Raw genomic sequence first — 17,471 nt, 5'->3', positions numbered from 1 at the left:
AAGGTCGTTTTGTTCTTTGAACTCTTGAGTTATGTGCCAAAATTCATATGATGGTCTATCATCAAAAATTATTTTTAAAGATCTTTCTGCTGGCAATTTAAGTCCTCTTTCTATTTTATTGAAAGCAAAGAATATCATCCCAGCTGCAAAAGGATTTGTTATCGAGACATTAGGGACTTTCACTTTTTCAGCCCCCAATCAACATTATTTCTACAACTGCAGAGCTTGTTTTCAGCTCTCATAAATCCTAGCCATATGTTTTATGTTGGCTTTAGAGCTTTTATATCACCCTCCATCCCCGTAAATATCATGACTTTATCATTATGTATATTATCAGAATAGAGGATGTTAACTAGCTCTTCTCATTCACCATACTTCACCCTTAATACTTTTCACTTTTTTCAAAAATCAAATATATCCTCAGTGATGAGGATTTTCCACCATCGAGGACATATGCAGCTCCACAGAGGAGTTCTGGAACCTTTGTAAACACTGACAGTGCCATCGGGGGAAGTGTCCGGCTTCCCAGAAGGGTGGTTTAAAAGGAGAGGATACTCCTTTGGATTAACCAGTTGTAGTATAGTTACATCTTGTACTGTTTTCTTTCTCTTTGGGTGAATTTTTTTTCTTTCTTGGCTAAAACAGTCACTTAATATTATATACATCTCAAATTGATAAATTTGGGGGTAGGTGAGTCAATTTTCCAAAAACAGGGTAATCTCAAGCTTCACTGAACTCATTAAAGTATTTGTTCAGTGGTTTCAAGAGTGGTATCATGAACTAGAGGGATTTCCCAATATACTGCCTGATGTGCGTACACTGAGAAAAGCCTCCATATCCTCGAAACATATCTTTGAAACTTGTCCCTAGCAATACCCAGGTACAAAGTGCTTAGGGAGTCAGAAAATAATTTTCAAGCTCCTTAAAGCAGTGGCTTGGCCATGGCTTTGGCAATAGATGGCTCTGGGAGGGACTTCCACTCTGCCTGTTAGGAACTGTGTGACCTTGAGCAAGATCCTTAGATGGTGGGCTGTTTGCTTATCTGTTCAATAAGCCTGAAGCTACTGACCTGGAAGTGGGTCAGGAGGATTCACGAGATAACAAATGAAGGAGGTGCCTGTCCCATAGCAGGTAACCAAAGGCAACCAAGAACTCTCAGCCCCTCCCTGGGGTGGATCCAGAGTTGGTGGGGTCTGAAGTTTGTACGGATTGGAGAGGACTCCTCAAAAACAAGAATATAAAACACAAATATTGAGTATTGAAGAGAATATAAAACACAAATATTGAGTATTGAAGAGAATGTTTATTTAGAATCAGAAAGGAAATTATAAGAAATTACAAATTTTAGAAAGCTGACAACGACCACATTGTGAACTCTGGACTTGATAATATTTAATAATGATATATTAAATGATGTATTAGTCATGTTAATAATGATGTATTAATATGGTTTCATCAGTTGGAACAATGGCATCACACTAAGGCAAGATGTTAATAATAGGGAAAATCATGGGGGAAAACGGGTGAAGGGGAATATTGGGGCTGTCTGTACTGTCTGCTCAATATTTCTGTAAACCCGATATGGTCCTCAAAAAATATAGTCTATCAATTTTTTTAAATGCGTACATATATATACTCCCCAACATGCAGATTATATTAGTCCATTCTCACACTGCTATGAAGATACTACTAGAGACTGGTTAATTTATAAATGAAAGAGGTTTAATTGACTCACAGTTCCACATGTCTGGGGAGGCCTCAGGAAACTTACAATGATGGTGGAGGGTGAAGTAGAAGCAAGTACCTTCTTCACAACACAGCAGGAGAGGGAGAGAGAGCGTGAAGGGGGAAGAGCCCTTTATAAAACTATCAGATCTTATGAGAACTCACTCACTATCATGAGACCAGCATGGGGAAAACTGCCCCCATGATCCAATCACCCTCTACCAGGTCCCTCCCATGACAAGTGGAGATTATGGGGATTACAATTCAAGATGAGATTTGGGTGGGGACACAGAGCCAAACCATAACACAGATAAATTCGAAAAGTTATTCTAGATTTTTATATGACATGAAAACATTCCACTCATAGGCAAGAGTAACTTTAAAATCATAAACAAATAATCCAAGAAAAAAATGCTGACAACACAAACTTCACAAAAATTCAGGAAAAAAATAGCATAATGTTTTTATTAACTTTAACTGCAGGCAGTTATAGTTATAGATGTATCGGGATGCGTCTATAGTATTTTTTCCTATAGTGTTTGGCTGAATACTCTTTGACGGCCTCGTTACATGACAGCCAGTTTTGCAAGACTGACTTCTATAGACAGAATAGAAAAATAATCCTCTGGCATAATTCATCAGAATTTTATTATATTTTTATTGACAGTTCAGAAAGGTTTCATTCATCTTCAAAAATTATTTTGGGTAGGGTCATGTAAACTTTTAATCAAACTTGAGAAAACTTGTAACAAGTTTCTTTGATATTTGAGCAGTAAGATTTCAGGGCATTTTTAATTTTCTTGGATTATGATCTCACCTTAAATACTTTTTGAATTGAGAAGTGGAACAAGGTTGTACAAAAGAGGGGCCCTGAAATACAAGCATCACAGAAAATTAGCCTCTGTACCCTTCCTTACATAATATTTGTCTAAAAGTCTTTTGTCTTTAATATTTATGTAGTTCAATGGCTCTCCTTTGCATATGATAAAATAATGCCTTTGTGGTTCTCTTAAAAGAAATGCATTGGCTTCTCTTTTCTTCTTTGAAGTGCACAGTGACTTGTGGCCGAGGGTTACGGTACCGGGTTGTTCTGTGTATTAACCACCGTGGAGAGCATGTTGGGGGCTGCAATCCACAACTGAAGTTACACATCAAAGAAGAATGTGTCATTCCCATCCCGTGTTATAAACCAAAAGGTAAGTCTGTGGTGCACTGTAAATTCAAATCAAATGGTATTTTCCAGCTCCCATTCCAATAATGTAGCATTTCCCTTTCAGCTTACTACTTTCTTATAAAAATTGTTTTATTGACAGACTGCAATAGACCTTCCCATCTAGATAAAGAAGTTAGATATAAGTGAATTATTCATCTGGACGGAAAACTGAGCTCCTGTTGATTCAGTACAGATGGAGTAGCTCCTATCTGTCTAGTTTTATACTAACATTTCTTGGTGGACGCAAGAAAATTAAATGCAGTCCCTCCCTTGAAGAAAAAGAAGAATGTGGGGGGAAGATTAAAAAAGGAGGGGAAGGAAAAGTAGAAGGAGGAAGAGACAGAAGAGCAAGAAAAAGAGGAAGAAGTAGAGGAGGAGGAGGAGGAAATTATTCTTTTCCCAAGATTCTCATTCTTCTTTATAGCTACCTTTCCACTGGAGTGTAAGATTTTTGAGGGAGGAATGATGTCATCTTTATCATGTGTACTAATGCATAGAATGAATGAAAACTTCCAGTTCCCAGTGGAGATCTATGGATGCATTTATAATCTCTCCAGTAGTTCACATTTGTTCCACATGAAAGAGCAGAAATGGGTAGCATCCATGGATAGGAGGATTTGGCATCATCTCTCTGATATACAATCTTCTCTGTACATAATTATTTCCATGTTCTTTAATGTTAACCATCCTCATGAAAAGTATCTTCCATCTTGAAATGAGAGAAAAGATTATTCCCAACTATTAGTAAGAAGGACTTCTCCTTAGTACTTGAGAGAGGATGGTAAAACTCTCTTTTGTTATTTCTGGGTTCATTATTTATACAAATAGCCTCATAATTAGCCATTCGATAAATATTTTTGAGTATCTCTATCTTGCAGAAAAATCACTAGTTGCCATGACAGGTGCAAACATTGACTACATAACTCCATCAGTGAAGTCTTTTTTCCTTCCTTCTGCATTTATGATACTTTCATAGCCACTTTCATAGTGTCCATAGTTTCCTTGAAGCACCCTAAAGTTATTTTTATTTCTCACTTCATAGATAGATTATTCCTTTCTTCACATCAAGGAGGCTTCAAAGGACAGAAAGGGGCAACAGTTTGTTCCTCCATGCCAGATGTAATTGGTAATCATCTCCCTCAACAACTACAACAACAGTAAAAGTTTGAGTAAACTATAACATAGACTCCTTCATACCCCCCAACTTTCTTAACTTTCATGTTATTTGCCTTTCTCTATTAATTTTTGTATTCCATGGGCAAAAATAAAATGTGACCAAAGATAGCAAGCTGATATGGTTGAAGTAAGAGCTTCAATGTATGAACAACAGAAATTGGTATTGATTTATAAAAGGCATTTTTATGTTAACTTTGACAGCATATTCAACTGTATCATGTGATCATTTTGATTGCATTTTAATAATGTATTAATTTTTTTAAAAATACAGCAGAAATGTTTAATTCATTACAGCAGTCACCTAACGTATTGTACTAAGGAACTCAACTCGCATTTGAAAAACATGACCTCTTTATAAATGAAATCTTCAGCCAATATGATCACCTATCCAATTCTTTAATGATTAATAGTAATTAGGCTCATTGTTTATGTTCTCTTTTTCTTAGAAAAAAGTCCAGTGGAAGCAAAATTGCCTTCGCTGAAACAAGCACAAGAACTAGAAGAGACCAGAATAGCAACAGAAGAACCAACGTGAGTCCAGGACCTTTTGTGGGAATAATCAGGGCATAGCCAGTTAACATGATATATGTAATTTTTGTACTCATTGGAGTGCAGTGATACATTTAATATCCAAATGACCTGGATTTACAGACTCTAGAGAGCTTGAGCTGGCTAGAATTTTTCTTTATTTCACAATTCAGCAGTCCTCCTTTGGCAGTTTCTCTGAGCAGCACAGAAAAGAACAGTGTTACTTAACTCAAAGCAGATCCAGTGATCTGCTATACTTTAGAGCTTGGGGATAATTTCTAGGTTTTAACGCATGTGATTTGACCATGAACCATCATAGTATCATACAAATAAACCAATCATTCCATGGGTAAGTCATGGTCAATCTCTATAAAATCAATTAAGTTGAAATGCATTAGTCACCTGAGTGATCATAGGGAAATGGAAAGAACAAGGTACTAAGAGTATTGGAGCTTAGAACCACCCCTGCTAACTACATGACCTTAGACAAGTGTAATTTTTCTGTGTCTTATTCTCCTTACCTATCAAAGGAGCAGGTTGGGCTTGATCTCTCCAGGGTTCATTCCAACTCAAAAATCCAGTGACTACCATCTGCATGTGATTTGATGGATCTGGATTGTAACAGTGCCAGTGGAAATTAAGAATCAAGAGGAAATCAAGCATTCTGGAGGCAGTTATATAGGGACAAAAAGAGAGCAAGAAATCAAAGGTGCTCTGAGATTTCTAGTCCAGGAATCTGTAAGAACAACAGTACCAATGATAGACTCAAGTAATTGAACAGAACAGCTGATTCCATGTCAAACATGTTAAGTCTATGTTGCTGACAGGCTACCTATGAAGAGAGCAATTCCCAGAGCATCGGAGGAAAAGGGGTCTCAGCAGTAATCTGGCCACTTTCCATCTTGGAGCGGGCATTTCTTCTTCAACACCTTCAGCAATGGGCAGAGTTCACTGCATTAAGAGACACCTCATTCTTGTGTTGAGCAACCCAAGTTATTTGCAAGATCTTTTTCTTCTGATGAGACGGAATAGACCTCCTAATTTGTGTTCTCTGAAGCAGAAAAAAAAATACATCTATGCCCCATCCCATGTGACAAGTTTTCACAAATATGAAGAAAGCTGCCATGGATCCCGAGAGCTTTGTCTTTCCCAAGTTCATCATTCTTAGCCTTTTCAGCAGTCTTCATGCACTGTTGTTTTTAGATCCCTTCCCAACCTCCTGTGCTTTTCAGAACCCACTCTCATTTGTCAATCTCCCTTTTAACTGTGGTCCAGCCCAGTGGTGAGCCCCAGGGCAGTGTGGGTTACTTCTCTTTGAGAAGGCACATGCAGCAAAGTGATGTGGGCCAACGTAGCTGGCACATCGCACTCATGACAGGCACAGACTTCTCCACGTGGACCACTGTCAGTGCTGGCTATGACCACAGAAGAAACTGTGGACCATGTGAGGGTGAATGGCTTCACAGTATTTGAGTAAAAAGAGAAGAGTGTTGGGCTCCTGACAGAAGCTTGGAGATTTAGAGGAAGAGGGGGAATCAAAAGAGGAAGATGGTGAGGGAGTAAAGTAGTGAAGAGAGGGAGGAGTAAGACCCAGGAAAGCTTATTATTCCAGAGACCAAAGGAGGAAGGAGTTTAAGGAGGCAAGGAGGCAAGCAGCAAATGGATTCAAATCTCACAGAAAGACAAGGAAAATCCATGAGGAACAAGAAAAGGCTGCTTTGATTAACAAGAAAGGCTTTTTCAGTGAATTTTAGAGTAGTAGCATTCAAAGGGTAGAGAATAAAACATTGTGGATATTTCAGAAATAAATTTCCAAAAAAGAAGAAAATGGAGCAATGGGTATTTAAGTACTAAAGAAGGAGTAAAGATTGGTAGTCAAGCTGATGGAAAAGTGTATATGTATGTGTTTGTTGTTTTTCATTTTGAAGTTAGGGCAGTCTTAAATTAAAAAGATAGGGTTTTGCACAAGTCAGTTAATATCTGTAGACCTTCCAACTGTACAAGGAAGGCATTAGGCTAAATGCTGCTGGAACCTTCTCACATCTCTGATCACCTACAATCCTGTAAGGGAAGGAGTCTATAGAAAGAAAAGGGTTTGAGACACTTGAGAGAGAGTGTGTAGTTGTCACAGAAGGAAGGTCACAGAGTGCTCTGTCTAGAATGATGGGTCCTACCAAGATCTTTTGTTTTCAAAACACAGTTAGATGACAGTTGATAACGCTTCTGTATGTCCTGTTTTGGTTAATAGGATTGCAGTCCGTCCAGTTCCCCAAACTAGAAGCATGGACTCTTTCTTGGCTCCTTCTCATTCTTCTCTGATGTGTAATTAGCCACTGAGTTGTGCCGACTATATTTACTAAAATCTTTCTTGGTTCCAGCTCCTCTTCTCCATCCAAACTACCATCCTTGTACAGGTCCTGAAATCAATTCCCAGGACACCTACAACAGCTTTCTAATTTGCTCCTGAATTGCTTCCCTCAAATCCACCCCTATACAACACAGCCACCAGAGTAGTCTATCTAGGTAGGGCACAAGTCTAATTCTTTTTGGTTTTTTGAAACAGAGTCTCACTCTGTTGCCCAGGCTGGAGTGCAGTGGCGTGATCTCTGCTCACTGCAACCTCCACCTTCCAGGTTCAAGCGATTCTCCTGCCTCAGCCTCCTGAGTAGCTGGGATTACAGGCACGTGCCACCACATCAGGCTAATTTTTTGTATTTTTAGTAGAGATGGGGTTTCACCATGTTAGCCAGGATGGTCTCGATCTCCTGAGCTTGTGATCCACCCGCCTCAGCCCCACAAAGTGCTGGGATTACAGGTGTGAGCCACCACACCTGGCCAAGTCTAATCCTTTCTTTGCAATGTTCAGAATATCCAAATGTCTCCCCATCACTCAAATATTTATGTGGGTTCATATGCCCAATGGGACTTGGCAGGGTATTACTTTTCCTGGTCTGCAGCCTCGTGTCTGGCCACCTCCTTTTTTTTGCCTTGAGTGATGCTCCAGTCACACTGACTTGCGGGCTGTTTCTCGCCCACAGCAAGCTGCCTCTTGCCTCCGCTTTAATCACACTCCCCTCTTAATTGGGAGTGGCCCCACCTGTTAAGTCTTTTTCTGTAACTTTGTTTTTAATCATAGAAAATTGCAAACCTATTTAAAAGAAGAGAAAACAGTATAATGAACCCCCGTGTCATGTTCATAACCCAGTATCAACAATTATCAACCCAGGGCCACTCTTGTTTCATCGAAACCATCACCACTGCCACTACCCCCTGATCATTTTTGAAGCAAATACAGACAGCACATCATTTCATTCATAATTATGTATCTCTAAAAGAAGTTTTTTTAAAAATAATCAAAATACTATTTTTGAAATGCTATCCTCAATACTTTTATCAGAATCACCCGTGGTGCTTTTTAAAATGTGGTGATTTCCGGGCCCCACTGAGTCAGATACTGTAGGAGTGGGGCTCCATCACCAACATTTCATTTTTCTTTCAGCTGGCAGATCTTTTTTTTTTTTATCGTGGTGAGAGATACACAGCACAAAACTTACCATTTTAACCATTTTAAAGTGTACAGCTGAGTGGCATTAAGCACATTCACATTGTTGTGCACCAATCATCACCTCCCATCTCTCAAATTTTCTCATCACCCCCAACATAAGCTCTGTTCACCTTCAGCAATAACTCCCTACTGCCTCCCACTAGACTCTGGTAACCTCTATTCTACTTTCTGTCTCTCTTTCATTCACCAGCATTTTAAACAAACACCCCATGTAACTTTGGCAGGGGAGTGGGCATATCCAAGTTTGGGAACCACTGGATCAGATAGTCCCTAAGGTCCTTTTGAAGTTCAGAAAATACTATTTACTTTATTGAATTGGAAAAAGGGGATATCAGCTGGGCGCAGTGGCCCACACCTGTAATCCTAGCACTTTGGGAGGCCCAGGTGGGTGTATCACTTGAACTCAGGAGTTTGAGACCAGGCTGGCCAACATGGTAAAACCCTGTCTGTACTAAAAATACAAAAATTAGCCGGGTGTGGTGGCACACGCCTATAGTCCCAGCTACTCCGGAGACTAAGGCAGGAAAATTGCTTGAGCTTGGGAGGCAGAGGTTGCAGTGAGCTGAGATCCTGCTACTGCTCTCCAGCCTGGGTGACAGAGCAAGACTCTACATCAAAAAAAAAAAAAAAAAAAAAAGAAAGAAAGAAAAGAAAAGGGGGATATCATAGAAGCTACAGTGAGGTTCACGCCCCATATTCATTCCAAGCCTGCCTTTTCTGTCAGCCCCACCTGACTTTGCTAGGGGGTTTCTTCCTCCTCGTATTCACAGAGCAAAGCCAAAAGGTTCTTTACTCCTGAAGGACACCACCCTTTCTTCCCCAGTGTTGAAGACTGAGCAGACAGCACCTGTTCCCTGGCCCAAGCAGCTGCCTCTTCCCACCTTCCGCCATCTCTCCCTCTGTGGTCGCTCTGCAATTTTCCTGCATAATTCACACTGCCTGGCAGTTTCTGGCCTGGTCCTGGCCATCTAATGTGAAGTTTATAGTTTCCTGCCACCACTTCTGACTCTATCTATTCCCTCGATTTCCAAACAAAACCACAACATATCTCAGCTTCCAGTGCATCCTTTTATTACCACTGTCTTTTGTGGTTTGGGGATGCTTGCTTGTTGACAATGAAAGAGAGGATGAACGCAGCTGTATTTTACATCCCTCCAGTAGAGCCTGCCAAGCCAGCCTGAAGGAGATAAATATTTCTGCCTCTGTGGTTTACCATGGCTCGAGCTCTGAATTTACATAGGGAGCGGATGTTCAAAAGGCTTTTTTGCTTTTTTTAAAATTAGGAAAATAAAAATTACAGTGTATAAATCTAAGCCAAGGGAACTGCAGTACTGACCTTCTTAGCTTTCAGCTGTGGAATGTGTTGACAGTTGATATGGTTCATTGGTTCATGGTTGTTTTAAAAGTTCCTCCCTGGAGCCTCTTCGTTTGTTTCTATGGGATTCTTAACACTTCAGCAAACTTGTTGCCCTCGCTGTCGTTTTTCATATACAAAAACTAAGGAAATAGGATGGACTTAGTTAGCACACCTTGTATGTTTCCTTCGCTGCTGACTTAACTTCTCCATTTGTGGAGATTGTATTTGCTAAAGTCAAATTAGGTGACATTTCAGGAATCTGTTTTTCTAACAGCAGCAATGATAACAACAACTAATATTGAGGAGTGCTTTGTGCCAGACCTTGTTCTGAGTGCTCTACATGGATTAAGTTGTTTAATGCTCACAACAATCCTATGAGGAGGTGCTATTCTTATTTTCATTTTGGGGCTGAGGAAACAGAGGCATAGAAACATAAAGGAATTGCTTTGGAGATGTTAAGTGGTGGACAGTGATTCTATGGCACGTAAGACTAGAAGGAGGTGCAGTTTCGTGTCAGATGTCCTGAATTCAAGTCTCACCCATCCTTGGGTTTATCTAATGGAGTAGACAGAGAAGTGAGTGACTGCATGATGGTATTGTAAGGTTGCAATGCATTATAATTACGTTATGGTGTTACTCGGGATCAGGGATGGTTTCTGGAAATAGATGGTACATGAACTGAGATCCTAGAGTGTCCTACAGTGTCAGAAGAGCAGCATGTCAGGTATTTGGAATAGAGGCTTGTGTGCAGGCTCACTGGCCCATGTAGGCCACGCAGGTTGCTGAGGTGGTCTGAGGTGGGTGAGGGGCCAAGGGGATGGGCCCGGGGAGCGGTAATGGCAGCAAGGATGCAGCTGGAGGAGCCAGCAAGTCTTGAGGGTCTTCCATGGTTCACTAAGGAGCTTGGACTTTATCAGGAGGCTGTGGGAGCCATGTAAGGATTTTAACCAGAGAAGTGACATAATCTCAATTACATTTTTGAAAGATCCCTCTGATGGTCTGCAGTTTGTTTCCAATTATTCACAGTGATAAATAAAACTGCAGCGAATTCCAAATTGCACATCTCTAATTGTCTCATTGGACATATTTTCTGGTGTGGAATTTCTGGGCCAGGGATAGGCATTTAATTTCTATTGTCAAATTTCCTTTTAGAGAGAAATCAGTGCCGGCTTCTCTCGCCAGCAGCAGTACTCCAGCTTGCCTTTTTCCCCATACGTTCATCAAAATCAGAAGATTATCTTTCTTTTGAATGTTATTTTGTAGTTTTTTTTTTTATGGTTCATGTTTTGCACTTAACTTTGATCCATGGGAAATTTACTTTCACATGTAATATGTCACCTCAATCTAGCAATTTTTTCCAAGTAATTAACCAACTGCCCTAGCACTATCTGTTGAGTAAACTACCCACTTTTGTTTTAAAATGACATCATTGTACAAATAATACTCCAGTGCCAGTACCATATTATTTGAATTACTGTGTCTTTTAAATGCTTTTTTCTATTAAACTGTGCAAGTACTCTGTAATTGTTATTCCTTTTAAAAATGTTCTTGATTTTTCTCACCTAACCTTACATAAAACTTTAGAGTTGTATTGTCTGTTTCCAACTTCCCCCCCCCAAAAAAATTGCTTCAGCCGTTTGGCTCAGAACTGCATTTTTTTCTAAATTAATTAGGGGAGAATAAACATCTTTATAATTTTGAGTCTTCCCATTCAGGGGCATGTGGTCTCTCCATTTATTCAGGTTTTTAGGCTTAGAATCCCCTGAGTATTTTATACCTCAGTTTTCCTCATCTGTAAAATCAGGAAAATAATGATATTTATTCATAAGGTCATGGCGAGAATTATATTAAATAATACATGTAATATGCTTAGCATAGTGCCTGGCAGCTAACAGTAAGTGTGGCTGAATTCTGGGAAAACTGGTAATTTTAGTATATGTATCTATATATTTATATAGTGCAACACACACACACACACACACACACACACACACACTCAGAGTTATGGGCTACTTTATTGAACTGTTTTGGTATTTTCCAAAATTTTTCAGTTAATTTTAGTACTTTTCATAGCTGTGTCATTTTCGAATATGATAATTTTGTCTATTATGTTTATTCTTTCCTAATATTTATACCTGCTTTTTTGCTCTTCCATTATATTTTCATTTGTATTTTTCTTATCTCATTTTGTTTATTCTTTTACTTTTTACATACCTGAAGTCATTCTGTGTTATTTGTATTATCTATAGGTTTTAAAATTACTAGCTGGGTGCAGTGGCAGGCACCTGTAGTCCCAGCTATTGGGGAGGCTGAGGTGAGAGGCTCACTTGGTTGAGCCCCAGAGTTCAAGGCTGCATTGAGCCATGATCACACCACTGCACTCCAGCCTGGGTGACAGAGCAAGACCCTGTCTCTGGAAAAAAAAAAAAAAAAGAGAGTCTATTTTTAAAGGGAAAGTTTAATCCATTTAAATAGATTTTTTATTACTGATAGTTCTGGTCTCCATTTTAAATGTTTCCTTGTTTCTGATGTTTTCCTACATGATCTATATGAACTTGATTTGTTTTCTATAATAGCAGGAGATTTATCTACTATAATTTCATTTTTTAACACACTCAAACCTATATAATTTTTATCATAAACATCTAGAATGGTGCCACTTCTGCTGATTTCTCCAGGTTTAAAATGAGTAAATTGGCATTGTTTTGTTGTTGTTGTTTATTTTTCGTTTTGAGACAGAGTCTCTCTCTGTCACCCAGGCTGGAGTGCAGTGATGTGATCTCAGCTCACTCCAACTCCACCTCCCGGGTTCAAGCAATTCTCCTGCCTCAGCCTCCCTAGTAGCTAGAACTGCAGGTGTGCACCACCACACCTGGCTAATTTTTTATTATTGTTATTTTTAGTAGAGACAGGGTTTCACCATGTTGGCCAGTCTGGTCTCCAACTCCTGACCTCAAGTGATCTGCCCACCTTGGCCTCCCAAAGTGCTGGGATTACAGGTGTGAACCACTACACCCTGCCAGATTTCATTCTTTTTAATGGCTGAATAGTATTCCATTGTGTATATAGGTTATATTTTCTTTATCCATTTATCTGTAGGTGAGAACTTAGGTTGATTTCATATCTTTACTATTGTGAATAGTGCTTTGATAAACATACAAATGCAGATATATTTTTGATATAATGATTTATTTTCCTTTGAGTAAATACCCAGTAGTGGAATTGCTGGATCAAAGGGCAGTTTTATTTTCAAGTCTTTGAGAAATCTCCCTGGAAGTTGTCCTAATTTACCTTCCTACTGACAGTGTTTAAGTGTCCCAAGGTATGTTTTTCTTTCAGTAATACATGCTGCCTTCTTCTCTTATGCTGAAGAATGATTTTAGCAGTTGGATATTTGTGTTTTGTTTCCTCATTCTGGAAATAGAAAAATAAATTATCTGAAAGAGCATTGTCAAATTGTCTTTGAATTCATATACTGTCATCCTGGATGATCTTTAAGTGCTTCTGTATCCTCTGATACAGGTGAGGCCGTGTAGTATAATGCTAGCAGCTGTTGTATACCCTTTGATTACTTCTCTGTACCTCAGTTTTCTCATCTGTAAAGTGGGCATAATAGTATTTCCTGATAGGGTTGTTGTTATAAGAAAATGATACAATTTGTTTGAAGCACTGAAGACAGTGTCTCAAAGGAATAATAATGCAATGAATGTCTGTTACTATTTTTATTTTATTGTACTTATTGAGCTTTTAACTCAGACATCATTACATTTAATCCTCACCCAATCCCATTAGGTAGGTAATATTATTGTTCTTATTTTACAGAAAATTATTACGTTTGTTTGTATTTGAATAACAGTTTTACTGGACATAATATTCATAGGACTCCAATTCTCTCTCTCTCTCAAAACTCTTACTCTATCTTTTCCTGGTTTTGAATGTTGTGTGCATCTGACGTACCCCTGTCTTTTTGTTCCTATAGGAGGAGACTTGCTTTTTGTGCCTAGACACCTAGACAATTCTTTCTTCATGCTCAAAGTTTTGTTAGCCAGGTATATTCATTTTCCATAGCTGCTAAGACCACAGACTTAGTGGTGTAAAACAACACAAATGTATTATCCCACAGTTCAGTGGGTCAGAAGCCCAGTAGGTTCAGCTGGTGTCTCTGTTCCAGTTCCTAGTAGGCCAGGATCAAGGTGTCTGTCAGTCTGAAGTCTTCTTTGGCAAGAGTCTGCTTCCAGGCTCATTTGAATAATTGGCAGAATTTAGTTCCATGCATTTGTAGAACTGAGATCTTCATTTCCTTGCTGGCTGTGGGCTGGGAGATTGTTCTCAGTTTCTAGAGGCCACCTGCATTCCTTGGCTCATGGTCTCGTCCATCTTTGAGCCAGCAACAGTGGATAAATGCCTCTTACACTTCAAATCCCTCTCGCTTATTAGTCTACTTACATTTCTGACTCCAGCCAGAGTGATATCCTTATTTTTAAGGATGTCTGTGATTAGATTAAGCCCACCAAAGTAATCTGGGATTATCTTCCCATCTCAAGGTCACATCTGTAAAGTCCCTTTTGCTGTGTATGGTAATGTATTCACACATTTTAGGGATTAGGGCATGGGAGTACTTGCAGGGGTGAGGAGCCATTATTCTGCCTACAATTCTAGGTTTTTATGTTCATCATTTTTATTACTTTTTCCTGGAAGACAGTGTACCTTTTCAGGATGTATTTCAGTCACTTTTTTCATATTTTATTTCTGAGCACCTTTTCTGTTTCATGTGTTGGGATCTCTACATGAAGAATCCAGTTATCTTAAATATTGGATTACCTAGGTTCTCTTTAACTTAGTCCCTTAAAATTATGCTTCAGAAAATCAATTTTATAGAGATGTAGTTTACATACAATAAACTGTGTCTATTTAAAGTGCACCATCAATGAGTGTTTTTTTTTCTTTCTTTTTTTGAGGTGGAGTCTCACTCTGTTGCCCAGGCTGGAGTGCAGTGGTGTGATCTCAGCTCACTGCAACCTCCACCTTCTGGGTTTAAGTGATTCTCCTGCCTCAGCCTCCCGAGTAGCTGGGATTACAGGCATGCACCACCATGCCTGGCTAATTTTTTGTATTTTTAGTAGAGACGGGGTCTCACCATGTTGGCCAGCCTAATCTTGAACTCCTGACCTCAGGTTATCCACCTGCCTTGGCCTCCCAAAGTGCTGGGATTACAGGCGTGAGCCACCACACCCGCTGATGAGTTTTGACAGATGTATATACCCCTCAAACCCCAGTCCTACTCTAGATCCAGAACATTGCCATCCCTACAAAAGTTATCTTTGCAGCTTCTCTTTCTCTCTCAACACTGCATTCACTTCCAAGTCTGGCCTCTGTGTCATTAATTTGATCTTCAGCCATGTTTCTTCTGTTTTTTCCTAGTTCTGAATTACTTGTTAGACTTGTGACAATAGTGTTATTATGTTTCACAGTTGGTTTCCTCAGCTCTGCCATTTTCCATTTTACTCTGTTGTTTTATCATCTCATCTCGAAGCTCTCATATCAGTGAAATGATATTCTTTTTAAGTTCTTCCATGTGCAAAGATGTAGGTAACACAGCCTGTTCCTCTGGTTGTGTTTTGCCCAGACATGGCTCTTTGAATGTATTCCTTTCTTTAAAAAAAAAAAAATTGGTGAGGAGAGACAAGATTCAGAATTGTATGAACACTATAATATCTTTAAATTAAAAATAATACGTAGAAGGAAATCATGCTGGATTATGTGTAATTATTTTTTAGTTGCCATGGGTTTATTTATTTTTTTTCACCTTTAAGTCACTTCTTGTTACTTTGGATGGGACTAACATTTACTTTTTAAGAGGACTTTTAAAAAGATCATTGAAAACCAACTTGAAATATACAGAAACCTAGGAGGACATTGAGTATAACCATTATTTGCCCTGCTGAGAGTTTAGGTGACCTCCTTTTTTTTTTTTTTTTTTTTTTTTTTTTTTTTTTTGAGATGGAGTCTCACTCTGTTGCCCAGGCTGGAGTACAGTGGCACAATCTTGGCTCACTGCAACCTCCGCCTCCTTGGTTCAGGCGATTCTCCTGCCTCAGCCTCCCAAGTAGCTGGGATTACAGGCATGCACCACCATGACTGGCTAATTTTTTTTTTTTTTTTTTAAGTAGAGACGGAGTTTCGCCATGTTGGCCAGGCTAGTCTCGAACTCCTGACCTCAGGTGATTCACCCACCTCAGCCTCCCAAAGTGCTGGGATTACCGGCGTGAGCCACCACGCCTGGCTGAGGTGAACCTTCTTATCTCATCTCCTCTCGAGATTCTCAATCACCAAGATATAGAAGTCCAATTTGAATGAAAATATCTACTTCCCATTAAAACAAAATCCCAATTTTTAATTTTTTATTACCAAGGAGAAAAGAGAAAAAATTAATGACCATAAGGTAAAATATGCACATGCTTAGAAACTTTAAACCTTTTAAAGATATAAAGTAAAAACCTCCCTCTTTACACACTCTAGTTCCTGACACTTTCAGTTGCTTCCAGAAGAGAGAAATTATACATAAACCAGCATACATACAAACATGCTGCATATGGGGCAGTTCATATACTATGATCTCTCTTTTCTAAAATAAAAAAATAGTATATAGGTATATATAGATAGTGTATGTTATAGACTGTGTGTATGTAGCATATATGTATAATGTATTTATTTCATTTAACAGTCTTCAAGAGAAGACTGTTACCAATTCATACTTAAACCCATGTCCTTTTAAATGACTACATATGATTACACTGTAGGGATTCCTCGTCTTTAGCCAGTCTCCTTTCCAATTCTACCATGAGAGTAGCAAAGAAAGAAAAGACACATCAAATATTAACTCCAGCATTGCCCCATCCTGGGGAGTTGAGCAAGCCCTCACATGGAATCTGAGAATTAGAGAGAAGGGTTCCCCACTAACAGTTTTCAACACAATGAACAACATGTTTTGTGTTGATTGATGTTTCTTTGCAGGACATGTATATAGTAATGGCATTTTATTCTGCTGATTGGGGGTGTGCTTTTTTGGACAACTGTATTTAAGTCTTGCCTGGGGAAAGAAGGTTGGATGACTCTGAGAACCTTACAACCCTGTCTTTCTGAGGTTAGAAATATTAAGCTTTAGAACCGCGTCTTAAACAAACATCTTAGCAGTGTTTTCTCAAGTTATTTAGTAGAACATAATCCCATGGATAAGGGTCTATATTCACTTAAGTTTATGAAATGATGTGCATAATATTTCTCTCTTAAGCATTTGTAGTATGCATTTATATTTCATAGTCTTTGGAAAAGTTTTGCAGTGAATAAATCTGTTGAACATTATTGAGCCCTAAGTTTTCAAAACTTACTCTATTACTGAACTCTTTCTCCTCTATCACTTATTAATATCTCAAGATACAAAGTGTTTTTTCAGATTATCTTAAATATATCTGTCCCTGTGGAATCTGGTTTTCAAAATTCTGTGCAGGGGTCCAGTAAAGGACCAGACAGTAAATATTTTAGGCATTGTAGGCCAAATGGTTTCTGTTTCAAATATTCAGTTCTGTTATGTAGCACAAAAGCCATAGACAATAGATGGAAAAATGAGTGTGGTTATATTCCAGTAAAACTTCAGTTATGCACAGTAAAATTTAATTTTATGTAATTTTCACAGGCACCAAATATCTTTTTTTCCTCCCAACAATTTAAAAATGTAAAAATGATTCTCAGCTGGTGGGCTGTACCAAAGACAGGTGGGCCAGATATGACCTGCTAGTCATAGTTTGATGACCTTAGATTTAGTAGATAATAATTCAGAATAAGAATTAAATGCTTTGTTCAGCAAGATTGTGCAATATTTCTTGTGTTTTAAAGAAGATCCAGAAGCT

General features: G+C 38.8%; 1 protein-coding gene across 2 annotated transcripts in view; it reads left to right on the top strand.

Moving 5' to 3' along the window:
• Positions 1-17,471, top strand: part of ADAMTSL3 (ADAMTS like 3) — a 388,402-nt gene that overhangs the window by 239,649 nt on the left and 131,282 nt on the right. For both annotated transcript variants that reach the window (XM_030814922.1, XM_030814923.1), the window contains exons 14-15: positions 2,774-2,921; positions 4,561-4,645. In XM_030814922.1, the coding sequence (XP_030670782.1) occupies positions 2,774-2,921; positions 4,561-4,645 (233 nt within the window). The remainder of the gene's footprint in view (positions 1-2,773; positions 2,922-4,560; positions 4,646-17,471) is intronic.

This window comes from Nomascus leucogenys, chromosome 6, assembly GCF_006542625.1.
Source record: "Nomascus leucogenys isolate Asia chromosome 6, Asia_NLE_v1, whole genome shotgun sequence".
NCBI lineage: Eukaryota > Metazoa > Chordata > Mammalia > Primates > Hylobatidae > Nomascus > Nomascus leucogenys.
Note: the sequence above shows the minus strand (reverse complement) of the source record. Positions and strands in the feature narration are given on the sequence as shown.